We start from the raw sequence: 22,613 nt of genomic DNA, 5'->3' as shown, positions 1-22,613 counted from the left end.
TATCCTTGCCCTCTTGTTGACCAGGAGCCCCGTGGCGCAGAGTAGTACTGCAGTCAAAAGCTCTGTAGTACTGCAGTCAGAGTAGTACTGCAGTCAAAAGCAGCTGTAGTACTGCAGTCAAAAGCTCTGCTCATGACCTGGGTTCGATCCCAACGGAAGTTGGTTTCAGGTAGCCGGCTCAAGGTTGACTCAGCCTTCCATCCTTCCGAGGTCGGTGAAATGAGTACCCAGCTTGCTGGGGGTAAAGGGAAGATGACTGGGGAAGGCACTGGCAAACCACCCCACAAACAAAGTCTGCTTTGGAAATGTCGGGATGTGACGTCACCCCATGGGTCAGGAATGACCTGGTGCTTGCACAGGGGACCTTTACCTTTACTCACGTTGACCAGGAGGTCTTCAGAGCTCTCTGCTCTCTTAGTTAGTGTGTTGCTCTTCCCAGAAGGACTCTGTGACTTTATGCACATCCCCTTCCTTCATGCTGAAGGTGAACATAAGAACATAAGAAAAGCCCTGCTGGATCAGACCAAGGCCCATCAAGTCCAGCAATCTGCTCACACAGTGGCCAACCAAGTGCCTCTAGGAAGCCCCCAAACAAGACAACCCCACATTCCACAGAGACCAGTAGATTCCTCTCCACATATCTGTCCTCATTCCATAAGAACATAAGAAAAGCCATGCTGGATCAGACTATGGTCCATCAAGTCCAGCAGTCCATTCACACAGTGGCCAACCAGGTGCCTCTAGGAAGCCCACAAACAGGACAACTGCAGCAGCATCCTGCCTGTGCTCCACAGCACCTAATATATTCGGCATGCTCCTCTGATCCTGGAGAAAATAGGTATTTATCATGACTAGTATCCGATGAGTCCAATCATCCTAAAGACCAGGACTGACACAAACTATACATCAGAAGAGCACTGCATATCTACCTCAAGTGTACAGCTACCTTCAGGCAGTCAGACTCTGTCTCCTTCCTTCTCAGTAGCATGGGAAAGAAGGTATCTAAGTCAGCTATTGCCAGATGAATCAAGGCCTGCATCTTCCTGGCCTACAAGATCTAACGCACTGTCAAGACATTGTAATTAGACCTAACTAATGTTAAGGGCCATGGCTGTGGGGGAAGAGCAGAGACAATGGTGCAGGGGAAAGAGGGGTTTATAACTTTCATTCCTATGTTTTTCCCCCAATTTGAAACAATCCCACAGAGCTGTGATTTTGTCCCATTGGGACAATAAACAGGGCAATAAGGCACCCATTAGCAACTTTTTAGGGGCATTTCAGATCAAGAAAATGGTGCAGGAATGAAAGGTTTAAGCCACTTTCCTCTGCATTGTTGTGCCAGTTCAAATTGGGGTTATGTGTACCTTCTATTAAATAAAAAGTTGGGACCTCTCTACACAACTCCCAGTATCTTGTCTGGTTTTAGCCCCAAAGGCCTGCTGATTTTGATAATGATTTTCTCCCAGGTGAGCGTGCGTCAGATCAACATCCTTACGCATCTGTATTCTGTGCTCTTGGGACATCTTCCCCCCCCCCCCAACATGTTTTTAGGAGTCTTGATCTCACTTTGGGCCCCTCAGTAGAAGAGGAAGTTGTGCAAGACGGAGATGGCTTTTGCTCACCTTGGTAGACAATTTCTGTTTACCAATCAATAAGACGCATGCATCCCTGTTAGTTTTATTTGATCTGCCTGCCACTTTTAATACAGTTAGTGATTCATTGTTGCCAAGGGGCTTGGAGTATGAAATGAGGGGAGGGGACCGCAGGTTTAGGCTTATGGTAGTTTGAGTCTCTTCTAACCAACTACTCAAAAGGTGGTTGCGAGGGGTGAAAATCAGCATTGCGGGACTTATTCTGGGGCCCCATGCTCTCTCCCTTGGTACTCAGTGTTTATATGAGATCCCTTCATGCAGCATAGCTTTAGAGCTGGGTGCCACTGGCATATGTCTTGTTGAATAAGCCTGCAGATGCTGCCATCTGTCTCGGGCCAGTGCCCGACTGCCACAGTCAAATGGCCGAGGGAGAGTAAACCGAAACTGAATCCTAACAATTGCAGAGGTGATGCTGGTTGGTTGTCCTTGACTGTCCTTAGGGGATCATGCATCAGATGAGTGCAGCTTTCTTTGAGCTTAGGAGTATTGTTCGATCGTACTTTATTATTGGGGCAAATTAGGTGTTTAAAAATGCATCTCTCGGCTGCATATAGACCAAAAGCTTTTCTTGTACTTGGAGACAACAATCTGGCCGAGCTGATCCATGCTACAGGAACGTTGATTGTATTTAACTTTTGTAGCATGCACTGGGCTGTCCTTGAAGACTATTCAGAAACTTTGTGTTAGATCCAGGCTAAATTTTCTGCTCACGTGAGGCACTTCCGTTAGCGGAACAGGATGTTCCCGCCTCCCATTGTCCCACCACAGCCCACTCATTTCCCCCAAATGTTGCTCCTGGGTGGGGGGGAGCAGGGAATCCTCAGGAAAAGCTTAAGAGGCAAATCTATATTGCAGTAGGAAGAAGAGACTGGTAGAAATTACCCCACCACTTTCCATTAGTGGAGAATTTAATCAGGCTCCAACTGTTTAATTGGCACAAAAGGCAGTACAGAAACATAAGAACATAAGAAAGGCCATACTGGATCAGACTAAGGTCCATCAAGTCCAGCAGCCTGTTCACACAGTGGCCAACCACTGTCCTGCCTGTGTTCCACAGCACCTAATATATTCGGAATGATCCTCTGATCCTGGAGAGAATGGGTATGCATCATGACTAGTATCCATTTTTTTACTAGTAGCCATGGATAGCCCTCTCCTTCTTGAACATGTCCACTCCCCTCTTTAAGCCTTCCAAGTCGGCAGCCATCACCACATCCTGGAGCAGGGAGTTCCACAATTTAGCCTGTTTACTGTCTTGGGCTAACCACTGGGAGCATGTTACTCCCATTTTGTGATCTCTCCATTGGTTGTAAATTTGTTTCCAGGATTTTTAGGAGGATATTGTTTTTGTGTGCCTGCTTCTCTTTTGAGGATTGTTTTAGATGTTGCTGTTGCTCCTATTTTTATTATCTTTATTATTTGTTGATGATGCGGATTGCTTCATTTTGTTACCTACCTTGAATCCCATTTATTGGAGGGGGAAAAGGCAGGTGTGTTTTTTTAAACCAAGATCGTCATGGCCTTGTCAAAAGTTAGCAGTTGGCTATTTCAAATGTTGGCTCTCCCCCACTTTTTTTTCTTTGTTATGTTTATTGCAGCAGGCAAAAATAAAGTCCCATTCCATGGAGCACAGATCCCAAGAACAGCCTCTACTACAACCCAAACAAGTAAGTTATTCCAAAAGAACTCTTATTGTGCTGCTAGGTGGTCATGGCACGGACTCTGAAGTGCTTGAGGAGAGTTTGCTCTTTATATTCAGATTTGTACAAAGAATTAGTGGGACGTAGGTTTAGATTTGCTTCCAAATTATAATCATAAATCCGGCTTTGATTACTGCTGGTCTACAGAATCTTTTTTTTAAATTAAGTACCTTTGATTTTAAATATGTGATGGGATTGTACATAACATGTGGGTTGTGGGTTATGTGAACCTACAATGCAGCTGAAAATCTGTGAGTGGTCCTCATAGACCCCCAAATATGCATCATAACTTTAGCATATGTATAGAAAGTTTAAACAATCTGTGTTTTCTATCCCTGGCTGTTAGCGCACTAGGTATTCCCAGCGATGTATTAAGAGTTTGAAAATGTTATAAAAAATATTGTTCGCACTTTCTATGTATTCCCACCAATGTATTAAGAATTTGAAACTGTTATAAAAAATACTGTTCGCACTTTGTTTGGCCCCTTTAGCTGTGAAGACGTCTTCGAACCATTCTTTAGTCGTGGCATCCCAAAACCCTTTTAAAGCGATGATTTTTATAACATTTCCAAACTCTTGATACATCGCTGGGAATACCTAGTGCAGTAACAGCCCCTGATGGAAACATGCTTTTTATTACACTGTTATAACCTTGTTCATATGTGTTTCTTGCTGGCATGTATTTATAATGAATTATCCAATGCATAAATGGTTGTTCCTCTTTCAGGATATATTGGGGATTCTTCCTGTTGGGAGCCCATTGACATCTAGCATCTCCTCTAGCATCACCTCTAGCTTGGCAGCAACACCCCCAAGTCCAGCTGGCACCAGCAGTGTCCCTGGCATGAATGCCAATGCCCTTCCATTCTACCCAACCAGTGACACAGTGGAGTCTGTGATAGGTAATATCATCTGTGCACACTTATTTCTGGGCCCTCAGAAAAGAAATATCCAGGCCTAGGAGCAGGAGGAGCATGTTAAGAGTTCTTTTTGGTAGAACCCATGCTTTCTTTCTAGACAGGTCTTTGAGATGCCTAGAGTTTTCTTTGAACTGCTTAACGTAATGGGAGTTTTGGCACCACCAAACACAGGCGTTCCCTTAGTTAATTTCAAAAGATGTCAATTCTGTTATAATATGGTAAGATGGCGAATGGGAGATCATGATTGCTCCTGACTTTTCTCTGGAGAGAACTGAACAATTTGTCTTGTTACATTTCATCTTACCCCAATTTTGTTGAATCTACAAAACATAAAATTCTCTCAAAGTGCCAATACAGAATAGATCAATCCAGGATGAAAATTTTGACCTGAGACTGGTATGACCTGTGAATGACGCAAAAGTTTTTCACAAACAATATAGGGAAGACACTCTCTCCCACCCATAGACACCAATAACTAAGGCTATCCTACTTGTGTAAACCTTTATATGAACCTTATTTGTGCTTTTCTCCAAGAGAGTGATATGTTGTTTGTAAATCTATGTCCTCCAGATATCTCAAGACTTCTCAAGGAGAGTAAGAGTACAGATTACGCAGGGAAGGATTCTCTTTCTTTATTTTCTTCCTAGGCACTATTTTATGTCCTCTTTAAAATATCCCCGCTTGATGCTGACCTCTTATTCTCTAGGCATTTGATAAAGAACTGTTAGTGATATAAACCTGTCTGCCCCAGAAGGACAAGCAAACAAATAATTGTTTTTTGGGGTGGGGCATAATTTATTAAGCTCCTGACACTGTGCTTGTTAAATTTTCAAATAGGGATTCTACAGGGCGTTCTTGAGGGGACTAACAATCCTTTTAATTGTATGTCAAAGACTCCCACAACTAACCCTTCTGAAAAACCCAAAGCAGAATAATAAAAACTGGCGAAAGGATTGAAAAGTGGTAATTGGGAGAACATTTATAGGGATTTTATAACCCCCAATTCCTGAAATGACATAAAGATGTAAGCCATCCTATCCTTTTTGAGACGACGCTTTCATGGCGCACATGTGATAGGCATAGCAAACTGGTTTTAGGAATAGCACTGGGGGGAGATCCTGTGCAGGCTTGCTCCATCTCATCCCCAACTGGCAATATCCATGCTATTGCCAACCCACTAGCTACTGCCTGCTTGCCAGGTTTTGCTGCTCCATTTCCCGTTCCCCCTCCCCTTGGCCCCCTCGCCTGACTGCCCCACACGACCCTCTTCTTTCCACTACCATATCCGACCCTCATTCCTACCCGCCCATCTTTTCTGTCACGGAATGGCAGCCCGATTCACTGCACTGTGGAATTCCCAAAAGCGAAATGTTCCATTCACCGTGGCAACACCCTCCAGAACGCTGAGGGGACCAAGTGACTGGAATAGGCGACCGCCGACTTTTATCTGTCATAAAAAAAAATACCTCTGGACATTCCCCTGCTCAAAAGAGGAACCGAACGACAGGAGCGGCGAAGTGACATGTTTCACGTGGCTATTATTTCTGACATAAATATTTTGGGAAGAGCCTGACGTCGAAAGGCGTTTAGGATTCAGAGTAGGCAACAGAAAATGATACGAATAGCTAACTCGCTAGAGTCTTGAGTGTAGCAGCAATACACGGGGGGAGCAGGGCCCTGTCGATTCTGCCGTCCAGCGCAGGGGGCATCTCTGCATGTAGGCTGTTTGGGCGGCTTCCCTCTCACTTTGAAGTTGTTGGTCCTTTTTTGTAACATATAATTGGTGCCTCTGTCTGGCAGAGTCTGCCTTGGATGACCTGGACCTGAACGAATTCGGAGTGGCTGCCCTGGAGAAGACATTTGACAGCAGCTCGGTGCCCCACACGAGTGGCATCATGATAGGTACATGAAAGCAACAGAGCTTTCTTTGATCTTCTGCCAAGCAGGGTTTGCCCCCCCCCCATCAGCTGGCTGAAGCAGCCGAGCAAGCTCCCAGAACCCAGCCCTATTAATATGTCCATCAGCAGCCAATGAAAGATTCTGAAGTGGAAGGGCCCTCTCATTGGCTGGCAGATTGGAAATTTCTCCCACCGGTTTCATACATCCCAGTTACGTTTATGGTACAGGCATGGCTTATTTTGCTTTATAGACTCTTAATAGAGACACACTAAATATGTTCACAAAATTATTATATGAGCATGCATTTCACGGGGGTGGGGTGTCATTTTTTAAAAAAAAATAACAGGAAACCAATTGGACTGGTAACACTGTTTTGCTGTCACAGGACCATGGCATTGTAGCTGCTCATTGACAAACTACCGCATATGTATCTCATCATTTTGTACGTGGTCATTTCAAACCAGCGTTTGTTTTTTTCCTGTGTCTGGTTGTTCGGGTGAAAATAACCTCGCTGCCCCTGTTATGAGAGTGCAAATTGGTGGGTTCAGTACTGCTGCTCACCGTTGCATAGAGTGTTGGCTTCTTAAGGTCACGTCCATCCGCTTAAACCCGATTTTCCCTGGTGCAGTGTCCCAACATTTCAGACCATTGCGGGACTCTTTTACACGGTTCCATTTCACCATGTCTCGCCCCAATGCTGTTCCATATTTGTGCAGTTACATCAATAGCCTGCTGCTATTCACTCCTCAAGCAATAAGGTCTGCTTTCGTGAAAACAGGTTCCTCTTTAAAGAAGTAGAATTAGGCATGGGACACCTGTTCACTGACATCACATTTGTGGTGATTGCGGCTAAATGCAATTTAGAAGTGGCTGAGATGACGTGGCTGCCGTTTGAAGTGTGGGCTGAACGAGTCAGATGAGTCAGAGCGTGACCCAAGTTGTGCTTCTCCTGTAGTGTAGACACAAGCTTGGTTCTCATGAAGCCTATGGGCTTTCTTTAGGGTGGGCATCTAGAGATTGGACTCCTCTGATCAGTAAACTGATGCAGAACTCGGATGGTGCTGTCATGGCAAACAGCCTCCTTCTACCATAGCCCCACCTAGTTGAGAGAGAAGAAGCATGGCACAGATGAGTAGTGGGACATTTTTGTTGCTTCTGTGCAAAACTGCAGCTGTTGGATGCTAGAAGGTCATGGCGCACAGGAACTCCTCCCCTAGCTACCCTAGGCCTACGTGGATTTCTTAAACTTCTCTCGGAGTGGCTGTTCCACGTTCAAGCTTTATAGCCATGAAGAGTAAAAACTTGAGTTTAAACAAATGTGAAATCGAATATTCTCGTGGCTCTTTCGAAGCCAGCCAATTTCATGCTAGTGGGTTTGATTCCTGTGCTGTGCCATGCACTTTTCTCTGGACTTCTCTGTTCTTCAGATGGTTGTGTGATTTCCTCTGCTCTTCTTATTTTTGTGTGGATATATCATAAGCAATTAAAGTACTGATTACTGATCTGATTTGCTAGGACACCTCCCTCATGACTGTAGATAATGTGCAAGCAAGATTAAAATACAACAGTTCGAAGAGCCTAATTTTCCATATTTAATAATTTCCCCTGCTTAATATATGGCTTTCCCCTTGATGCCAGAGACTTTGAATCTTAAAAAGCAAATGGGATAGTTTTCAAGTGACATTAAGACCACACTTTTTATCCTTAATGCATGGAACTGTTTGAATTTGTAAGGATGCACTTGGAAGGTGTATAATTAACATGGAAAGAAGATGTTTTCAGTTCAGATGATGGTTCTTGAAAATGTAGTCAGCTCAAATAACCTGATATTGTGTTCCCTGTTCCTGTGAACAGAATCTTAGATGCCCATTTCCCCTTCTATCTAGGGACCCATTTTGCCATAGAGAAATGTAGCTCTGAGAGCTACATTTGCCCTAGAAAATAGGGCCAAATTATATTTAAATATGCATAATGTGGGTTAGTGTATTGTTGTGGAGACCAAAAATGGAAAACGTTATTTAAATTATCTTACGACAGTCCCTCTGTCTCAGAAAAAAAACCCATTCATGCATTAAGCAGAGTTCGCTTCTTCCTAAATGCCATGTTTTGCACAGCTAGCACCCAGCTAGATTTCCATACTGCCTTCCTTGGCCTTTGGAACAGTTTCCATAGTGTTCCTCCCAAAGGTGGAAGATGAGCGTGGGACTCCCCCATCCCTTTCCCTAATGGCAGAGCTAGAGAAAGAGAGAAGCAAACGCCTGCTGTTCAGATTCCTGTGCTGTGCTTCCCCTCATAACTCATGGCTTCTACATTCCCATCCTTTCTGTGTGTTCTTTGTCCAGGTGGGAGTTTGCTGCAAAGTTCTGCTCCTGTAAATATCCCTGGGTCCCTTGGAAGTTCTGCCTCCTTTCACTCTGCCTCTCCTTCTCCACCGGTCAGCTTATCATCGCATTTCCTTCATCAGCCCCAGGGACCCTTAAGCCAATCAGAAAACACATTCCTGGGGACATCAGCTTCTCATGGATCATTAGGTAAATGGCCAGTGTGTTTGTGAGAGCACGCATGTTAACATGTCACATACCTCTCTATGCCATGTAAGTATTTTTTATTTATTTCAGCTTTCATTTTTAATGTCTGCGTTCTGTGTTGCCACCTGACATACCTTGTTCCCCTAAAAGGAGGACACCCAAGGCCTAGAGCCATGACCCAAAAGAATTTCCCCCATACAGCAAAAGTAGAACACCAAGCAAAAGACAAGGCAGAACCATCAGCCCAGGAGAATGAGAATCTATAAATGCAGCATGTCAGCAGTCATAGGTCCCTCATATGAAAAAAGCTGTGTGTGTGTGTACTAAGTGCCGTCAAGTCACAGCCGACTTATGGTGGCCCCGGAGGTTTTCAAGGCAATAGATTTGCCAGTGCCTGCCTCTGCTTAGCAACCCTGGGTATTCCTTCGTGTCTCCCATCCAATACTAACCAGGTCCAACCCTGCTTAGCTTCCAAGGTCTGATGAAATTGGGCTTCCCTGGGCCATCCAGGTCATGAAAAATAGAAAAGCACAGATTTTCTAATACCGTTAGCTACTGACATGTTGTAGGCATTTGATTTTTTCAGATTTATAGTTGTTGATTGTAGCTACTGTTGATGCTAAAAATCAGATATTCCAAATATCTCAACTTAAATAATCTCTAAAAGAACCTTGTTATTCTAAGTATAACAAAGGCTTATGTCTATCTAAACAGGCCAATTGGAAAGGAAACTCCTTTAGGTCTTGAAGCTGATACAAGAGTACCTTTAAGTACCTTGCAAACATGCTCGAAGTACTTTTCCTTCACCACGAATAGTTCTCTTGCTTTTAGGGTTGGATTATCTGGTGCTCAGAGGCTGTGATGGTTTGGCAGGCTCGGGAAGTAGCACCTCCATTTCAGAGTTGATCCTTTGGATGTTTTCAAGGCATTCCATCTTTAGAACCACATTAGGCATGCTTTAGAATGGCAAGATCAGTCTCTAACTCTTGGGCAGGCATTCTTCCCGTGCTCCCAAGTATTGCTTCTTCATCATTACCATGTATACTTGAGCCCTGGCAATAAAATAAAGTTCAGTCAGTCATTTGTTGATATGGCACATAGCCAGACATATTAAAAAAAAAAACACGTTAAAACATTAAACCCAGGAATTCCAAGTATAAAATATGCTGGAGACTACATAAAAATCCTAAGAGGACACTCCTATATACATAGATAATAAGGTTGGTCATCCCAACAATTTGTATCAACTGGAACCCTTGGATTTTCATCTGAGAGCAACTTCCTTGCCCTCTCCGCCTCCGAGTTATCAGAGAGCTTGTTAGTCCAAGGCTGAATAAATTTGCCGTGAATCTCTTCATAGTAAGGGCCATGGATGAGAATATGCTCTATGCTTTCTACGTCCCGTATACCACACTGGCATAATCTCTCTGAGATGGGGATTTTTTAAATATCTACCCTCTTGGTTGAGCATTACCTTAAAATATACTGCTATTAACTGAAGGATAGCTATAGTGACTGAATAAGGTAAAGGTCCCCTGTGCAAGTACCGGGTCATTCCTGACCCATGGGGTGACGTCACATCCCAACGTTTTCTAGGCAGACTTTTGTTTTGCGGGGTGGTTTGCCAGTGCCTTCCCCAGTCATCTTCCCTTTACCCCCAGCAAGCCAGGTACTCATTTTACCGACCTCGGAAGGATGGAAGGCTGAGTCAACCTTGAGCCGGCTACCTGAAACCAACTTCTGTTGGGATCGAACTCAGGTCGTGAGCAGAGCTTGGACTGCAGTACTGCAGCTTACCACTGCACCACGGGGCTCTTGTAGTGACTGAATGGACCTCTTAAAATGTGCTACTGGTTCTTGACAGTGTTCTGAGCTCTGCACAAACTGCGGGTTACTTTTCTCGCTAAAGAAGCTTCCAGTTTAATTAAGCTACACGAGACAGAAGCTAAGAGGACTAGGGACAAGAAAAGAATAGGGAGGATGCCATGTGGAAAGACTTAAAAACCAGATACCTGGTTTTAAGTTTAAAATGTTCTCATGTGCTTAATCACATTTGTCTGTCACATCCGTGCAATCACCTGCTTTGTACAAACGAAATCCATGGTCCGTGCCCTGGGAGCCTTTAAAGGCTTATTTCAGTTTATTTTTAAGGGGGCAGTTTTCACACTTACTAACTGGGGATCCCATACGCATGGCCGTGGAGCAGGAGTGGGCATGCACCCTGCTCCGGCCATGCATATGGAATGATTTTAATACAGTTTATGTCCACATTTGCGTCCAGTTTGGACAATTTGTGCCCCTCAGAAAGGGGTGAGGGAGGATTGCACGCCCGCAGATGTATCTGCATTCTTCTTTCGTCGCACAGTGCCTCATGCATACAGGATTTCCAAGCAAATAGTGTGTGACCTAGCCGTATAAAAGACATCCTCATGATGGGAAATGTTATTTTCAATTAACGGTTTTCATAAATGCGTTGTTTTCCTGTATGAAAATGTTAACTGGCAAGGGTTTGACTAGAATCCGGGTGAGTTCACACCAGCCATGATATTTAATAATACTGCAAGCCTTGGTCTCTGAGCTAAAATAAAATTCTGATTAAATTCAACGTGAAGTAGAAAATGCTTAGTAAGATGCCTATAGTAGGGTTGCAGATATTTTTCTAAGCTTCTCATCTGCTTCACTGGGAAATGTTCCTTATAAAAGATAAGAGGCAGTTCCTGCTTCTTTATGGGTTTTGTGAACCACCCTTATTCTCTAAAGCCAAAGCTTTATTCACATCCTTTCATTTATTTTGTGATCTCTGGTAAAAGCAGTAACAACAGAGATTTGTGTGTTGCTGAATACATTTCTGCTAGGGTTTGGGGTAGTGAGACTCTTTCATAATGCAATTGTACTTGCTGCATTCAAATTCCACATTTTTAGACATAAAACATTCCAAGTGTAAACGTTTTAAAAAAAATTAACTGGCGCATTTCCTTAGATTCTTTACCTTATTCTAAGATCTGATCCCTGGGCAGATTTCTCTAGTGTGACTTGAAGCAGACCTTCAAACTGACTTCCGAGTAATCAGCAGATCCAGCTCTGGACACTCTAAAATTAATTTAAACTGAATAGCTTAATGCAGTTAGAGCTGAATGGAACTTTACATTATAGCAGTAGATTACTAAATAATAATGGTAAATTACGGTCAGTGCAATCCGATGCACTTATTTCAGCCTAAGCCTGTTGAATTCGCTGGGCTGAGACAGGAGTAACTTTGCATGGGATGATACGGTTAATCAAGTATTCCGCCAAATAGTTCCAGTTTGGGTAAAACTGAGTGGATTTGTTGTGTTACGAAGAGAACTCTGAGCCTCTCTTTAGCGAAGACACACTGCAAGGATGTTTGTGGGAACAAAAGATGTAACGAATTTGACAAATAAAGTAAGAAAGTTGATGGGCAGCATTGTTTTTTTTTTTAAAAAAAAACATGAGTTATGCAAAGCTTTGCAGTTTATTAAAGACCACACCAATACCAGAAGCTCCCCACATGACTGTTTGAAACTCACTCTGATGTGTGTCTCTCTTGGGGGCCTCCACTGCATGGTACACCAATCCTGTATCCATTGACACTGATGAGATAAAGTACAGAGCTCCTAAGAGCCGTATTACCACTAGTATGCCCACGTATCACATTGCTCCAGTTTAAATAGTGACACTTACCATTCCTCCTGCTTGAGCCATAGAAGAGAACAGCGCAAGGACGGCCATCCCTCACTCCATTAGACTATACCTTTTCTAAGACCTGTTTCATGACCAGGCTGCTCCCTGGAATCCCCAAATGAGTCCTGTGGAAGATTGAATGAATTTCTTGCAGGGAAAGGGGCTAGCCAGAAATATTTGCGATGTAACTTTATTTTTCTCTCTGTCTCTACGTTAAACAGGTTTAAACGGGATGAACAGCAGTATATGGGAGCACTTTGCTTCGGGAAGTTTTTCGCCTAGTACCTCGCCTGCGTTCCTGTCGGGTCCTGGTGCTGCTGAGTTGGCCAGACTGCGTCAGGAATTAGATGAAGCTAATAGTACAATAAAACAGTGGGAAGAATCTTGGAAACAGGCTAAACAGGTAGTGTGCATTAGTAGGGAGAGGGAGGGTGGTTTGCTAGGATACCAGCCATGAAAAGTAGTTTGGAGCCCAAGATAACCATCAGAGCTGGAGTTGGTTTGTTACAAGGCCATGGCATAGTTCCTTCACAGTAATGTTTTCTTAGCTTTATTTAAGATGCATTTATTAATAAATGAAGAACCAACTGGTATTGTAGATACAGAGAGAGCCTGGATGGTGTAGTGATTAAGAGAGGTGGACTCTAATTTGGAGAACCGGGTTTGTTTCCCCACTCCTACAAATGAAGCCAGCTGGGTGACCTTGGGCCAGTCACAGCTCTCTCAGAACTCTCTCAGCTCCACCTACCTCACAAGGTGTCTGTTGTGGAGAAGGGAAGGTGATTGAGACTCCTTAAAGGTAGAGAGAAGCTTTGAGACTCCTTAAAGGTAGAGAAAAGCAAGATATAAAAACCAGCTCTTCTTCTAAATTGTAAGTTGTGAGGGCGTTTTAAATGTTTAGCAGAAACTTCCTTGAACTCTTCTATAAATGGTAGGTTTAAGTCAAGGGCAGGAGGTGGGAGAGTTCTCAGTCCTGCCCCGTCTCCCCCCTTCCTAAATTGCAAATACCTGAAAATAGCCCACGTGATCCCAAGGAAGCAAGCTGAGGATATAGAGATATAGAGTTGTTTTCTGTTGCCCCAGAAGGTCGGACCAGAACCAACAGGTTGAAATTAAATCAAAAGAGTTTCCGTCTAGACATTGGGAAGAATTTCCTAACAGTTAGAGCGGTTCCTCAGTGGAACAGGCTTCCTCGGGAGGTGGTAAGCTCTCTTTCCCTGGAGGTTTTCAAGCAGAGGCTAGATGGCCATCTGTCAGCAATGCTGATTCTGTGACCTTAGGCAGATCATGAGAGGGAGGGCATCTTGGCCATCATCTGGCCATGGAGTAGGGGTCACTAGGGGGGTAGTTGTGAATTTCCTGCTTTATGCAAGGGGTTGGACTAGATGACCTTGATGAACCCTTCCAACTCTATGAGGATTTGTGGTAATTTTCCTGCCTTTGGTTGACACAGGCCTGTGATGCATGGAAGAAAGAAGCCGAGGAGGCCAGCGATCGCGCCAACACGGCAACCATGGAATGTGAACTAGCCCGAGAGCAGAGGGAGGCCTTGGAACTGCAAGTGAAAAAACTCCAGGAGGAAATGGAGAGAATCCACACTGGCCAGGACCCCCAGTTCCTGCGTGCCCTTTCTGACCTAGAGACCCTCTCCCTTTCCACACTCTATACCCTCCAAAAACAGCTGCGTGCCAACCTGGAAAGAGTCGATAAGGTGGGCTTCACTGAGAGATTTTAAGTAACTGCAATTAACCCAAATTATTATTCTTTTACATTCTAAATAACTTGTTTGTTTGTTCTTTAAATCTGAGTGGCCAGGCTGACAAATGTTCAGTTCTCAGAAGGGGGAAAGTGATTTCCCCCCCACCCCCAGGAATCCTCCGAGGTAGCAGGCAAGGCTTGAACCAGAATCGTATGTAAAAAGGGAACATCAAGCTCACAACTCCCTCCCCAACATTTTACAAATAGGCCTAAGGAAGTTCAGGCCGTTTTGTAAAAAGTTTGCCAAGTGAGTTGCTGGATGGCACTTCCTGCCTGGTATCTCAAACGCTACAACGGCAACATCCTGTGTGCAAGTAGCTCTGGGACGTGTAGTTTCCAGAATACCTGACACCTGCAGTGTGGACGTTCCTCAGGTTCCATGCCACTCAAGACACTGCTATTGCAGCATTCTCAGTACTGAGGCCCAGAAGACCTTTGAGGGAAGAAAAGAGGGCATAATTTAGGGACTTGGCGAGGAGGTTGAATTTGCAAAGGAGGGGGGGTGCTTGGTCTTTATTGCATTCCCAGTGACATAATTGGCGGAGTGGTGTGGTCCAAATTTGGTATTGGGCTCAGAAAAAAATGAGTTATCTTCCTCAAGTTCAGGGGCAAATATCGAAGTCCATAGAGGACAGGAACGGTGTATCCTCCCTCCCTCTCCCTCAGTTTTTTTCGGGAGATTTCTTTTTCATAGCACAGGGGAAGTTGTTCAAGGTCCTATAGTACTGATCAGTATTCTCCCATCATAGGTCCATACATAACTGTTAATAGCTGTGTTCAAACATGGGGGGAAAGGGGGCAATTGGAATGACACCTCATTGCCCCAGAATCCATCCTACTCCCCCAGATGACAATTGCATGTGTGGAGTTTCCCCAGGCCCGTAGTAGTGAGGGAGTTGAGTTGGCTGAAGGTCAGCTATTACTCATGTTTACTTCCAACCCGGTCCACCTTGCTGAATCTTCTTGCCCACCTGCTCCATAGAGCCACGAGGCGAGCAAGGTTTCTGCCAGTACACATGGACAGGCATGGGGACAGGTGGCAATACCGGGGGGGGGCGGGACCCAATGGATTTCCCCCCTCCATTTGCATTTCCTCGAAAGCCAGTGTGGTCTAGTGGCCAAGGTATTTGATTAGGGCTGGGGGAACCTGGGTTCCAGTCTCCACTCGGCCATGAAATTCGTTGAGTGACCTCGGGCCAGTCGTTGTATCTCAGCCCAACCTACCTCAGAAGGTGGTACTGAGGATTAAATTAAGGAAGCTCATTTATGCTGCTTGGAGCTCCTTGGAGGAAGGGCAGGGTAAAAATGACTTTGTAAATTGCTGCTTCCCCCTGGAGAGCCAGTGTGGTGTAGTGGTTAAGAGCTGTGGTTTGGAGTGGTGGACTCTAATCTGGAGAACCGAAGTTGATTCCCCACTCCTACACAAGAGCGGCAGACGCTAATCCAGAGGACCGGGTTGGTTTCCCCACTCCTACACATGAAGCTGGCTGGGTGACCTTGGGCTAGTCACAGCTCTCTTAGAGCTCTCTCAGCCCCACCTACCTCACAAGGTGTCTGTTGTGGGGAGCTAAAGGGAAGGTAATTGTAAGCCGGTTTGATTCTTTCTTAAGAGCCAGCGTGGTGTAGTGGTTAAAAGCGGTGGTTTGGAGTGGTGGAGTCTGATCTGGAGAACCGGGTTTGGTTCCCCACTCCTCCACATGAGCAGCAGAGGCTAATCTGGTGACCTGGATTTGTTTCCCCACTCCTGCATATGAAGCCAGTTGGGTGACCTTGGGCTAGTCACAGCTCTCTCAGCCCCACCTACTTCACAGGGTGTCTGTTGTGGGGAGGGGGAGGGAAGGTGATTGTAAGCCGGTTTGATTCTCCCTTAAGTGGTAGAGAAAATCGGCATATAAAAGCCAACTCTTCTTCTTCTTGATGAACGCAAAGCATCCCATATTTCTTACCAGTTTTGTCCCAGATGTTGCGAAGCGCTGTGTCGACTGACCGTCCCCCGTTGGCTTGCTCTCTCTTTCAGGCCGTGTTTCAGATGCAGTCGGTGAAATGCCTCAAGTGCCAGGAAGAGAACCGGGTGGTGCTGCCGTGCCAACACACTGTGCTGTGTGAGACGTGTGCCGAGGAGGGCGAGTGCCCCATCTGCCATCCCAACAGGCCACACGCCCTGCAGTCGTGACCCTACCAGGATGCTGGGTCTAGCATATCACATAGAACTTTTTAACTTTATATATATATATATTATATGAATATATATATGAACATATATATATATATATACATAAAAACAAAAATTAGTTGCAGAGCACTTTTTAATACTTTGCATCTCCCATTTAAAAGTGTCCTCCCCACCCACCCAGCCCGCACTAATTCTAACTCCTTAGGGACTTTTAGAGTTGTTTTTAATACAGTTCAAAGGGCCATTTGCAGACAGTCTCTTCCCCTCCCCCCTCTCTTTCTATTTTAGATATAACCATTTTTGGAACCTTTTCTGGGTAGAGATGTAGAGGAGGGTGAAGGGGGGGGCTTCCAGGTGCTTTCCAGAGTGAGGACTGGACTTGTGAGGAAAAGAAGGATAGAAATCCCATTTCTGATGAGGTTGTCATCTCCCTCCTCTCAGGTCTTGCTTCATCGCCTTTTAGTATTTCTAAAGCACCGATTGTACCCCTGTCCCACCTCGCAAGTTGATTCCAATAATAGAAGCCCCTTTGAAATCCTTGCCTGTCCAGAGCTTCACTCTTTTGGAACTCTTGTTGGCCTTCAGGAAGTACAAGGAACTTTGCTCATTTGTTTTAAACGACAAAGTTCACATTTTAAAAGACTTTTTGTACACATTTCTAGGTTTCTACTACAATAATGGAAGGGGGTTTAGGGAAGGAAGATGAAATTGAAAACAAGTCAGCGAGGTCAGCCAATGGTTGTGATATAATTTTCTCAAAAATATTACTCATTCGGGAAGCTTTGGGTTTTAAAGACTTCACTAGCATCACCAGGTGGAATTTTGTAAGAAGGAAGGGTTAGATCCGGCATTCCAGCTTCTCTTGGCCATGGAGATGTGCTTCAGAGTCATGGTCACATGCGCACGGAATCAATTTTAGGTGGTTGGTAGAAGCAGAGATGAGAGGTGCTGACGGCCACGTCGGAATGGCTTGCTGTTTCTTGTCACATTGCTTGGTAGAGGTGAAGGATTTGGTACGGCCCTGCTTAAATGGTGGAAGGCAGGGCCTTCGCAACGTTTTCCGCTTGCTTAATACAGGCCTGCATAACTTGTGACTCACCAAATTGTATGCAGCCTACCCAGCCACGTATGGTGTTCTACTAGGGGCTGGATATATTTCCTGTCTTTCTTGTCTGCAGAACGCGGTGTTGGCCAAACTCCTGAGCAGTCACAGCATTCCTGATCGAATACTTAGCACTTGCATAGGGAAAGAAACACATCTAAACAAGGAGTATTTCCTATATCCTGCCGGGCCCTGTTCATGAATGGTACTGCTATCAATGCAGTAGCAAGCAGCAGTATCAGTCCTCCTGTAGTTTAGGAAACTCTTTTGTTTGGCTGCTAGGAAAAGATAATCCAGAGTCTCGCAGATCGGGTCCATCTAGGGTTGCCAGGTGCCCACTGGTGGCGGGCAAACCCCTGGCAATTGACCCCTCTGCCCACCGACCACCTGAGGGTTGGTGGGCAAATGTGCACGCGCGGCACTTCCGGTTTAGAACCGGAAGTTCTGCCTCGCGAGGGGCCTTTACCTCTTAGTTTGAGTGGTAAAGAGCTGCTTTACCACTCAAACTAAGAGGTAAAGGGCCTTTGCGAGGGGACACTTCCGGTTCCAAACCGGAAGTGCCGCACTCTTAAACACAAAAGCCTCCCGCCGGAGGAGAAGAGGGACCTGGCAACCCTAGGTCCACCTGTTTGCACGATGCCACACTCCGTAGCACTAGTGCAGCACCAACAAGAGTGTGGGGATTGGGGTGCAGGATGTGATAGAGCGGGGGGAGGGCTTTCAGATGGTGCGTGCCACACGTTTCCATCTAGCTGCCAACAATGTTCATTTGTCTTCGGGCCATTCCTCTTTCAGTTTCAGCTTCTGTTTGGTTAGCTATTTGATAATGTTTACATAAGCGCAGCGGGTGCAGTTTAGGAGGTTCATCCTGACTTGAAAGTTGGATTCCCTGAGCTTGCAAGATCTGCATAGGTCCAGTAGAAAGGCTGTGCGGGATAGATATATCTTAAGCTTACAACCACAGAGCAAATAGATTTTTGCAAGCATTTAGGGACTCTTGTATCCAGATATTCCTAGTGGAGCCAGGAGCAGGAGGGCGGTAGGGGTAATATCTGTCAAAGACTCCAAGATGTTCGAATATCCGCTGTATTTATCAAACGTATTTATTCATCAAACTTACAAATAAATAAATTTGATAAATACAGCAGATATTCTGGTGTCTTTGCCAGATATTACCCCCTACCGCCCTGTGGATGGATTTGTTAGGTGCATCGATGTCAGGGGAGTGTGAATCTTCTGAAGGATTTATAGTGAATGCTACAAAGCTATACTTGAAGCACTGTAGGTAGGCCAGAAGAGGAAGAGGTGCTCCGAGTCCAGCGCTTCATTTCCTCCAGATCATCCTTGAGACCAGGAAGATCTCGTTTCCTTGAGATTTCCCTAGCCTACTGCCACCTTAACTCTTCTCCAGCTTAGCTTTCCACAAAGGATGGGCCTCCCTCCTTTGCCAGAGCATCTTGGTTGATTGTGCAGCAAACCGTTCTGATCCGGGCAATTCTAATTTTGGGCTGCATCTTCACAGGACATTCTTTACGGATCAGTTGTGTTGGTCCTGTGCACTTGCCCTCTGCAGCCCACATTCCTACGATTGTTGACCCTGTGCTGTTCCTTAGCAGATGGGTACATCTGTGTGGGATACACTGTTTCTGCTCAGTCCAAGGAGTTTCAGTGCAGGGTTGTACCACGTCACTTGAGACATTGGAAAGGGCCGCTGGTGGGGCAGCTTTGGCATTAAAAAGCACCAGACTAAAAACGATAGAAACTGCCTTGCAGACATATTCTTACTGTCGCTGTTCCTTTTCTCAGAAAATATCTTCTACTTGTGCCCTTAGGTTAGCATCACCATTGCTTCTCCTTGGACACTTTAGTGTGGCTGTGAATTCATTTGATCAGCTGGTTATTCCAGGAGACAGCTTTCATACAGATGATGCGTATCCTTCCAAGATTATATATATAGGCTTCTCTTAAAGGAGTTCCTTTTAATATTGGACGTGCACTTACCAGAGAACTGTTCACACCAGACATAATTGGATAATCATTTGTCTTGAGTGACAGATGACAAAGGCTACTACTACTGTTTCCACCTCTTATTAGGCACAATGCATCCTATCTGTGGTGCACACTTCATAAGTTTGGCTTTTAACTCTTAACAGATTGTCAGCAGTCTCTTTGGGTTTCAAGCACCAGACAGAGAATCATTCGTAAAGTTTTGGGGCTCTTTCAGGCAGTGTGAAATTAATTCTTCAACTCTGAGCAGAGGGGTTTTCAGAGCTCTGCTTAAGAAAAAACACATACCGAACATTTCCCTTTCGAGTAAATTTGCACTCTCACCAGAGTACATTACAGGTAGCATGCACTCACTAATTCTGTGTTAAACTTTCATTATGTATTATGCTTCTAAACATAGATACTAGACCTAAATCCGATTTGACTTTCAACAAAATTTGTGGCTTGAAATGCTTTTGTTTTAAGCTTGTATCCAGTAAGCGTGTCGTCCTTCAGTCCCTGCGTGGTAGAATTCTCAGTGCAATTTGCTTTGACTCGTTCAAACATTGCAACAGCCTCTCGAAGATTTTGGAAAGCAACAACCCCAGTCCAAAAGGACTTTAATCTGCCATTTTGCACCGGGAGTTTAATCAACATGTAAAAGTGCAAGATTTAGATTTATAATCTCACTCCCTTGATCACCAGTCTCTGCTTGCTTAGTGATAGTTGTCCCACCTTTCCCCAACCTGGAAAAGCACTGGAAACTCTAGCAATCCTTGTTTTTCATAAGAGTAATCCAGATATTCACTATCAGGTTTTTTTCCTCCAAAGTGTTTTCATATTTAATGCAAGGACATTGATAGATTTGCTTCCACAATTCCACCCTCCCATATTTGGGAGGGGTTAATATGCATTCCCAGATAATCTCAAAGTGCAGCTCTGTTTAGTGTTTTTTTTAATTAACTTTTATGTTTGGTAAAACTGCTTTCTTTCAATGTGTATATTGTACTAGTATCTTGTTTTTTTGTTTTTGGATTTTTTTTGTAAAAACACATAATTGGCTTTTTTTTTTCTTGTATGGAGAGACACTGCTGGCTGACTCTTGTGGTCGTGTTGTTTGGTTGTAGCCTTTGAATGTCTGTGCCATGGGGTAGATCCTGGTCTCCAGAACCAGGAAATATGCCTCAGTCTTAAGGAAAGCTCGTTAGTTTAAAATATGTGAACTTTTTAAAAAAAACATACACACACACATTTAAATTATGGGGGAGTAATACTCTGCTTGAAATCAAATGTTGTACTAAACTATTTTGGTAACTAATTTAAAGATCATAGGAAATAAACTCTTTGAATCGGTTCTACAGTGTTTATACCGAATTGCAGGCCATGTCCAGGCTCTTTAGTGGAAACTGGTTCGTAACGCCTAATTTTGTAAACATTGTGTTTTATTGTTTCCTCTGCCTTTCTATGTGATTGTCCATAGCGAGACAACAATTTTGTGGGACAATTTTGTGAGAGTTTTTCCCCCTGAATTGTCACAGTGTTGGGTAATTCCAACAATCCTTCATGGGGGTGTAACACGCCTCTCCAAGGATCACTTGGCAGTAGCTTCTTTGGCCTGTTCAGACCTGGCTACTCTAATAGAAACCTTGCTGGTTATCAGATTCCTCCTCCCTTCCCGCCACTGGCAAATTGCTTTCTTGGTGGAATGCGAGAGAGGAATTCTGCCAGAAGTAAAAGTCTGTTTACATGTAGTGCCACAACGCAACCTGTCTATATTTTATCGCAAAGGACCAAAGAATCCAAACTGTGATCAAAAATGTCCCCAACCCCACAAATCTCTGATCCATCCCGTTATGTTTCCCCCCTGCCTCATCTCAGTCATTGTAATATGGAGGCAAAGCAGTGAAGTAGCAGGGTGGTTTATCCATACCTGGGAATTGGGCTGTAACGGTTACAAGCTTCTCCATCCCACTCTGATTATTTAAGAAGCACTTTAAAAAAAAATACTCCTAGATTTCTATGAATTTTAATATTGAAACAAAATACCTGTGAATGCTTTGTTAGGGCCCAAGTCTTAAAGCAAAGCTGATCTCTCCGTTTTGTTTTGTAAGAAATTAACCTTGGGGTCAATCTTCTGTATAGGAAACTTTGTTTACTGGGATGGGGTGAGGTGAGACATGAAAGGGTTTTTTTAAAAAAAAAATCTTGACTGTGCTCAGCAGGTGCTGACTTGGTGTAATACCTGCTCAGTCCTGCTTTTTAGATCCAACAGGTTTCTGTAGTTGGCTTTTGCCTGGTGCTAGAGGAAATCATTCCCAAAGGACAGCCCAGTGATTTTTTTGTGGCGTGAAAGGTTGCACAGTATTGAACAGAATGTCTCTTTTCTCCCATCTCTTCCTTAAAACTTGGGAGAGTCTGTTACTATGAGTCATTATACCTAGTAATTTTCCTTCTCACTCTGGCTCTAAAGCAGGGTGGTATTAATTGTGTTTTTGGGTAAGCTGCAGGATTTTTAAAAGTCCGTCAACCTTGATTTTTGATTACGGGAGTGGGGGGACCAGAACGAAGAACGATCGAGGAAGCTTGTCTTGAGAATTACCAGTCCATCCCCCTTCCTCTCCGATAGACGGCTTTGTGGGGCTGAAGGATTTCCACACATTGGAGCAGACAGCTGAGTAAACACACAGGTGTGTGTGCGTGGCACTAAAACATGCCCCTCCCACAGTGCTTCAGCCCTGCACAAAGTGCAGCGGACCCATATTTATTGTGGGGATTTGCTTGTGTGCAACACACGACTCCCCCACATAGGATTCATGCAACTATCACCTAAGACAAGGAGATGGGTGGGAATTCTTTGTAACTTTCTATGTGTCTCCAAGCTTAATCTGAGCCACCGCACGGGCTGGCACAGCTCAGACCAATGAAGAGAATTTTCACTCTTTGTGATGACTCAACAATTGATTTCTGTTCGATTAGAATTTTTTCCTACTGTTTCCTCCTCCGAACAGGAAAGTATTTATTACCAGTGTGGAGGGTTGTTTGTTTTTGTTTGAAATTCCCCTCTGGGGTTTTTTTTTTTTTTTTACCACCGGTCTTTGGAGCGATGCAGCCAGAAAATAGATGTTGCTGGTGAGAAGTATTACAAGTGAAGTATTCCTGCAAACTGGTGACTGTGGATCAAAGATCTCTTATG

The 22,613-nt window shown here is 44.4% G+C and overlaps 1 protein-coding gene across 3 annotated transcripts in view; it reads left to right on the top strand.

The window, feature by feature from the left end:
• The window catches only part of UNK (unk zinc finger), a 65,235-nt gene extending 48,457 nt beyond the window's left edge, over positions 1-16,778 (top strand). For 2 of the 3 annotated variants that reach the window (XM_056866638.1, XM_056866636.1), the window contains 7 exons: positions 3,251-3,319; positions 4,080-4,254; positions 6,073-6,174; positions 8,514-8,702; positions 12,623-12,804; positions 13,855-14,112; positions 16,177-16,778. In XM_056866638.1, the coding sequence (XP_056722616.1) occupies positions 3,251-3,319; positions 4,080-4,254; positions 6,073-6,174; positions 8,514-8,702; positions 12,623-12,804; positions 13,855-14,112; positions 16,177-16,332 (1,131 nt within the window). In that variant the 3' untranslated portion in view covers positions 16,333-16,778. The remainder of the gene's footprint in view (positions 1-3,250; positions 3,320-4,079; positions 4,255-6,072; positions 6,175-8,513; positions 8,703-12,622; positions 12,805-13,854; positions 14,113-16,176) is intronic. The other variant, XM_056866637.1, reaches the window with a different exon arrangement.
• The last annotated feature ends 5,835 nt before the right edge of the window (positions 16,779-22,613 follow it).

Source organism: Euleptes europaea, chromosome 1 (genome assembly GCF_029931775.1).
Source record: "Euleptes europaea isolate rEulEur1 chromosome 1, rEulEur1.hap1, whole genome shotgun sequence".
Lineage (NCBI taxonomy): Eukaryota > Metazoa > Chordata > Lepidosauria > Squamata > Sphaerodactylidae > Euleptes > Euleptes europaea.
The sequence above is the reverse complement of the archived record's forward strand: the minus strand, read 5'-3'. Positions and strand labels throughout refer to the sequence as shown.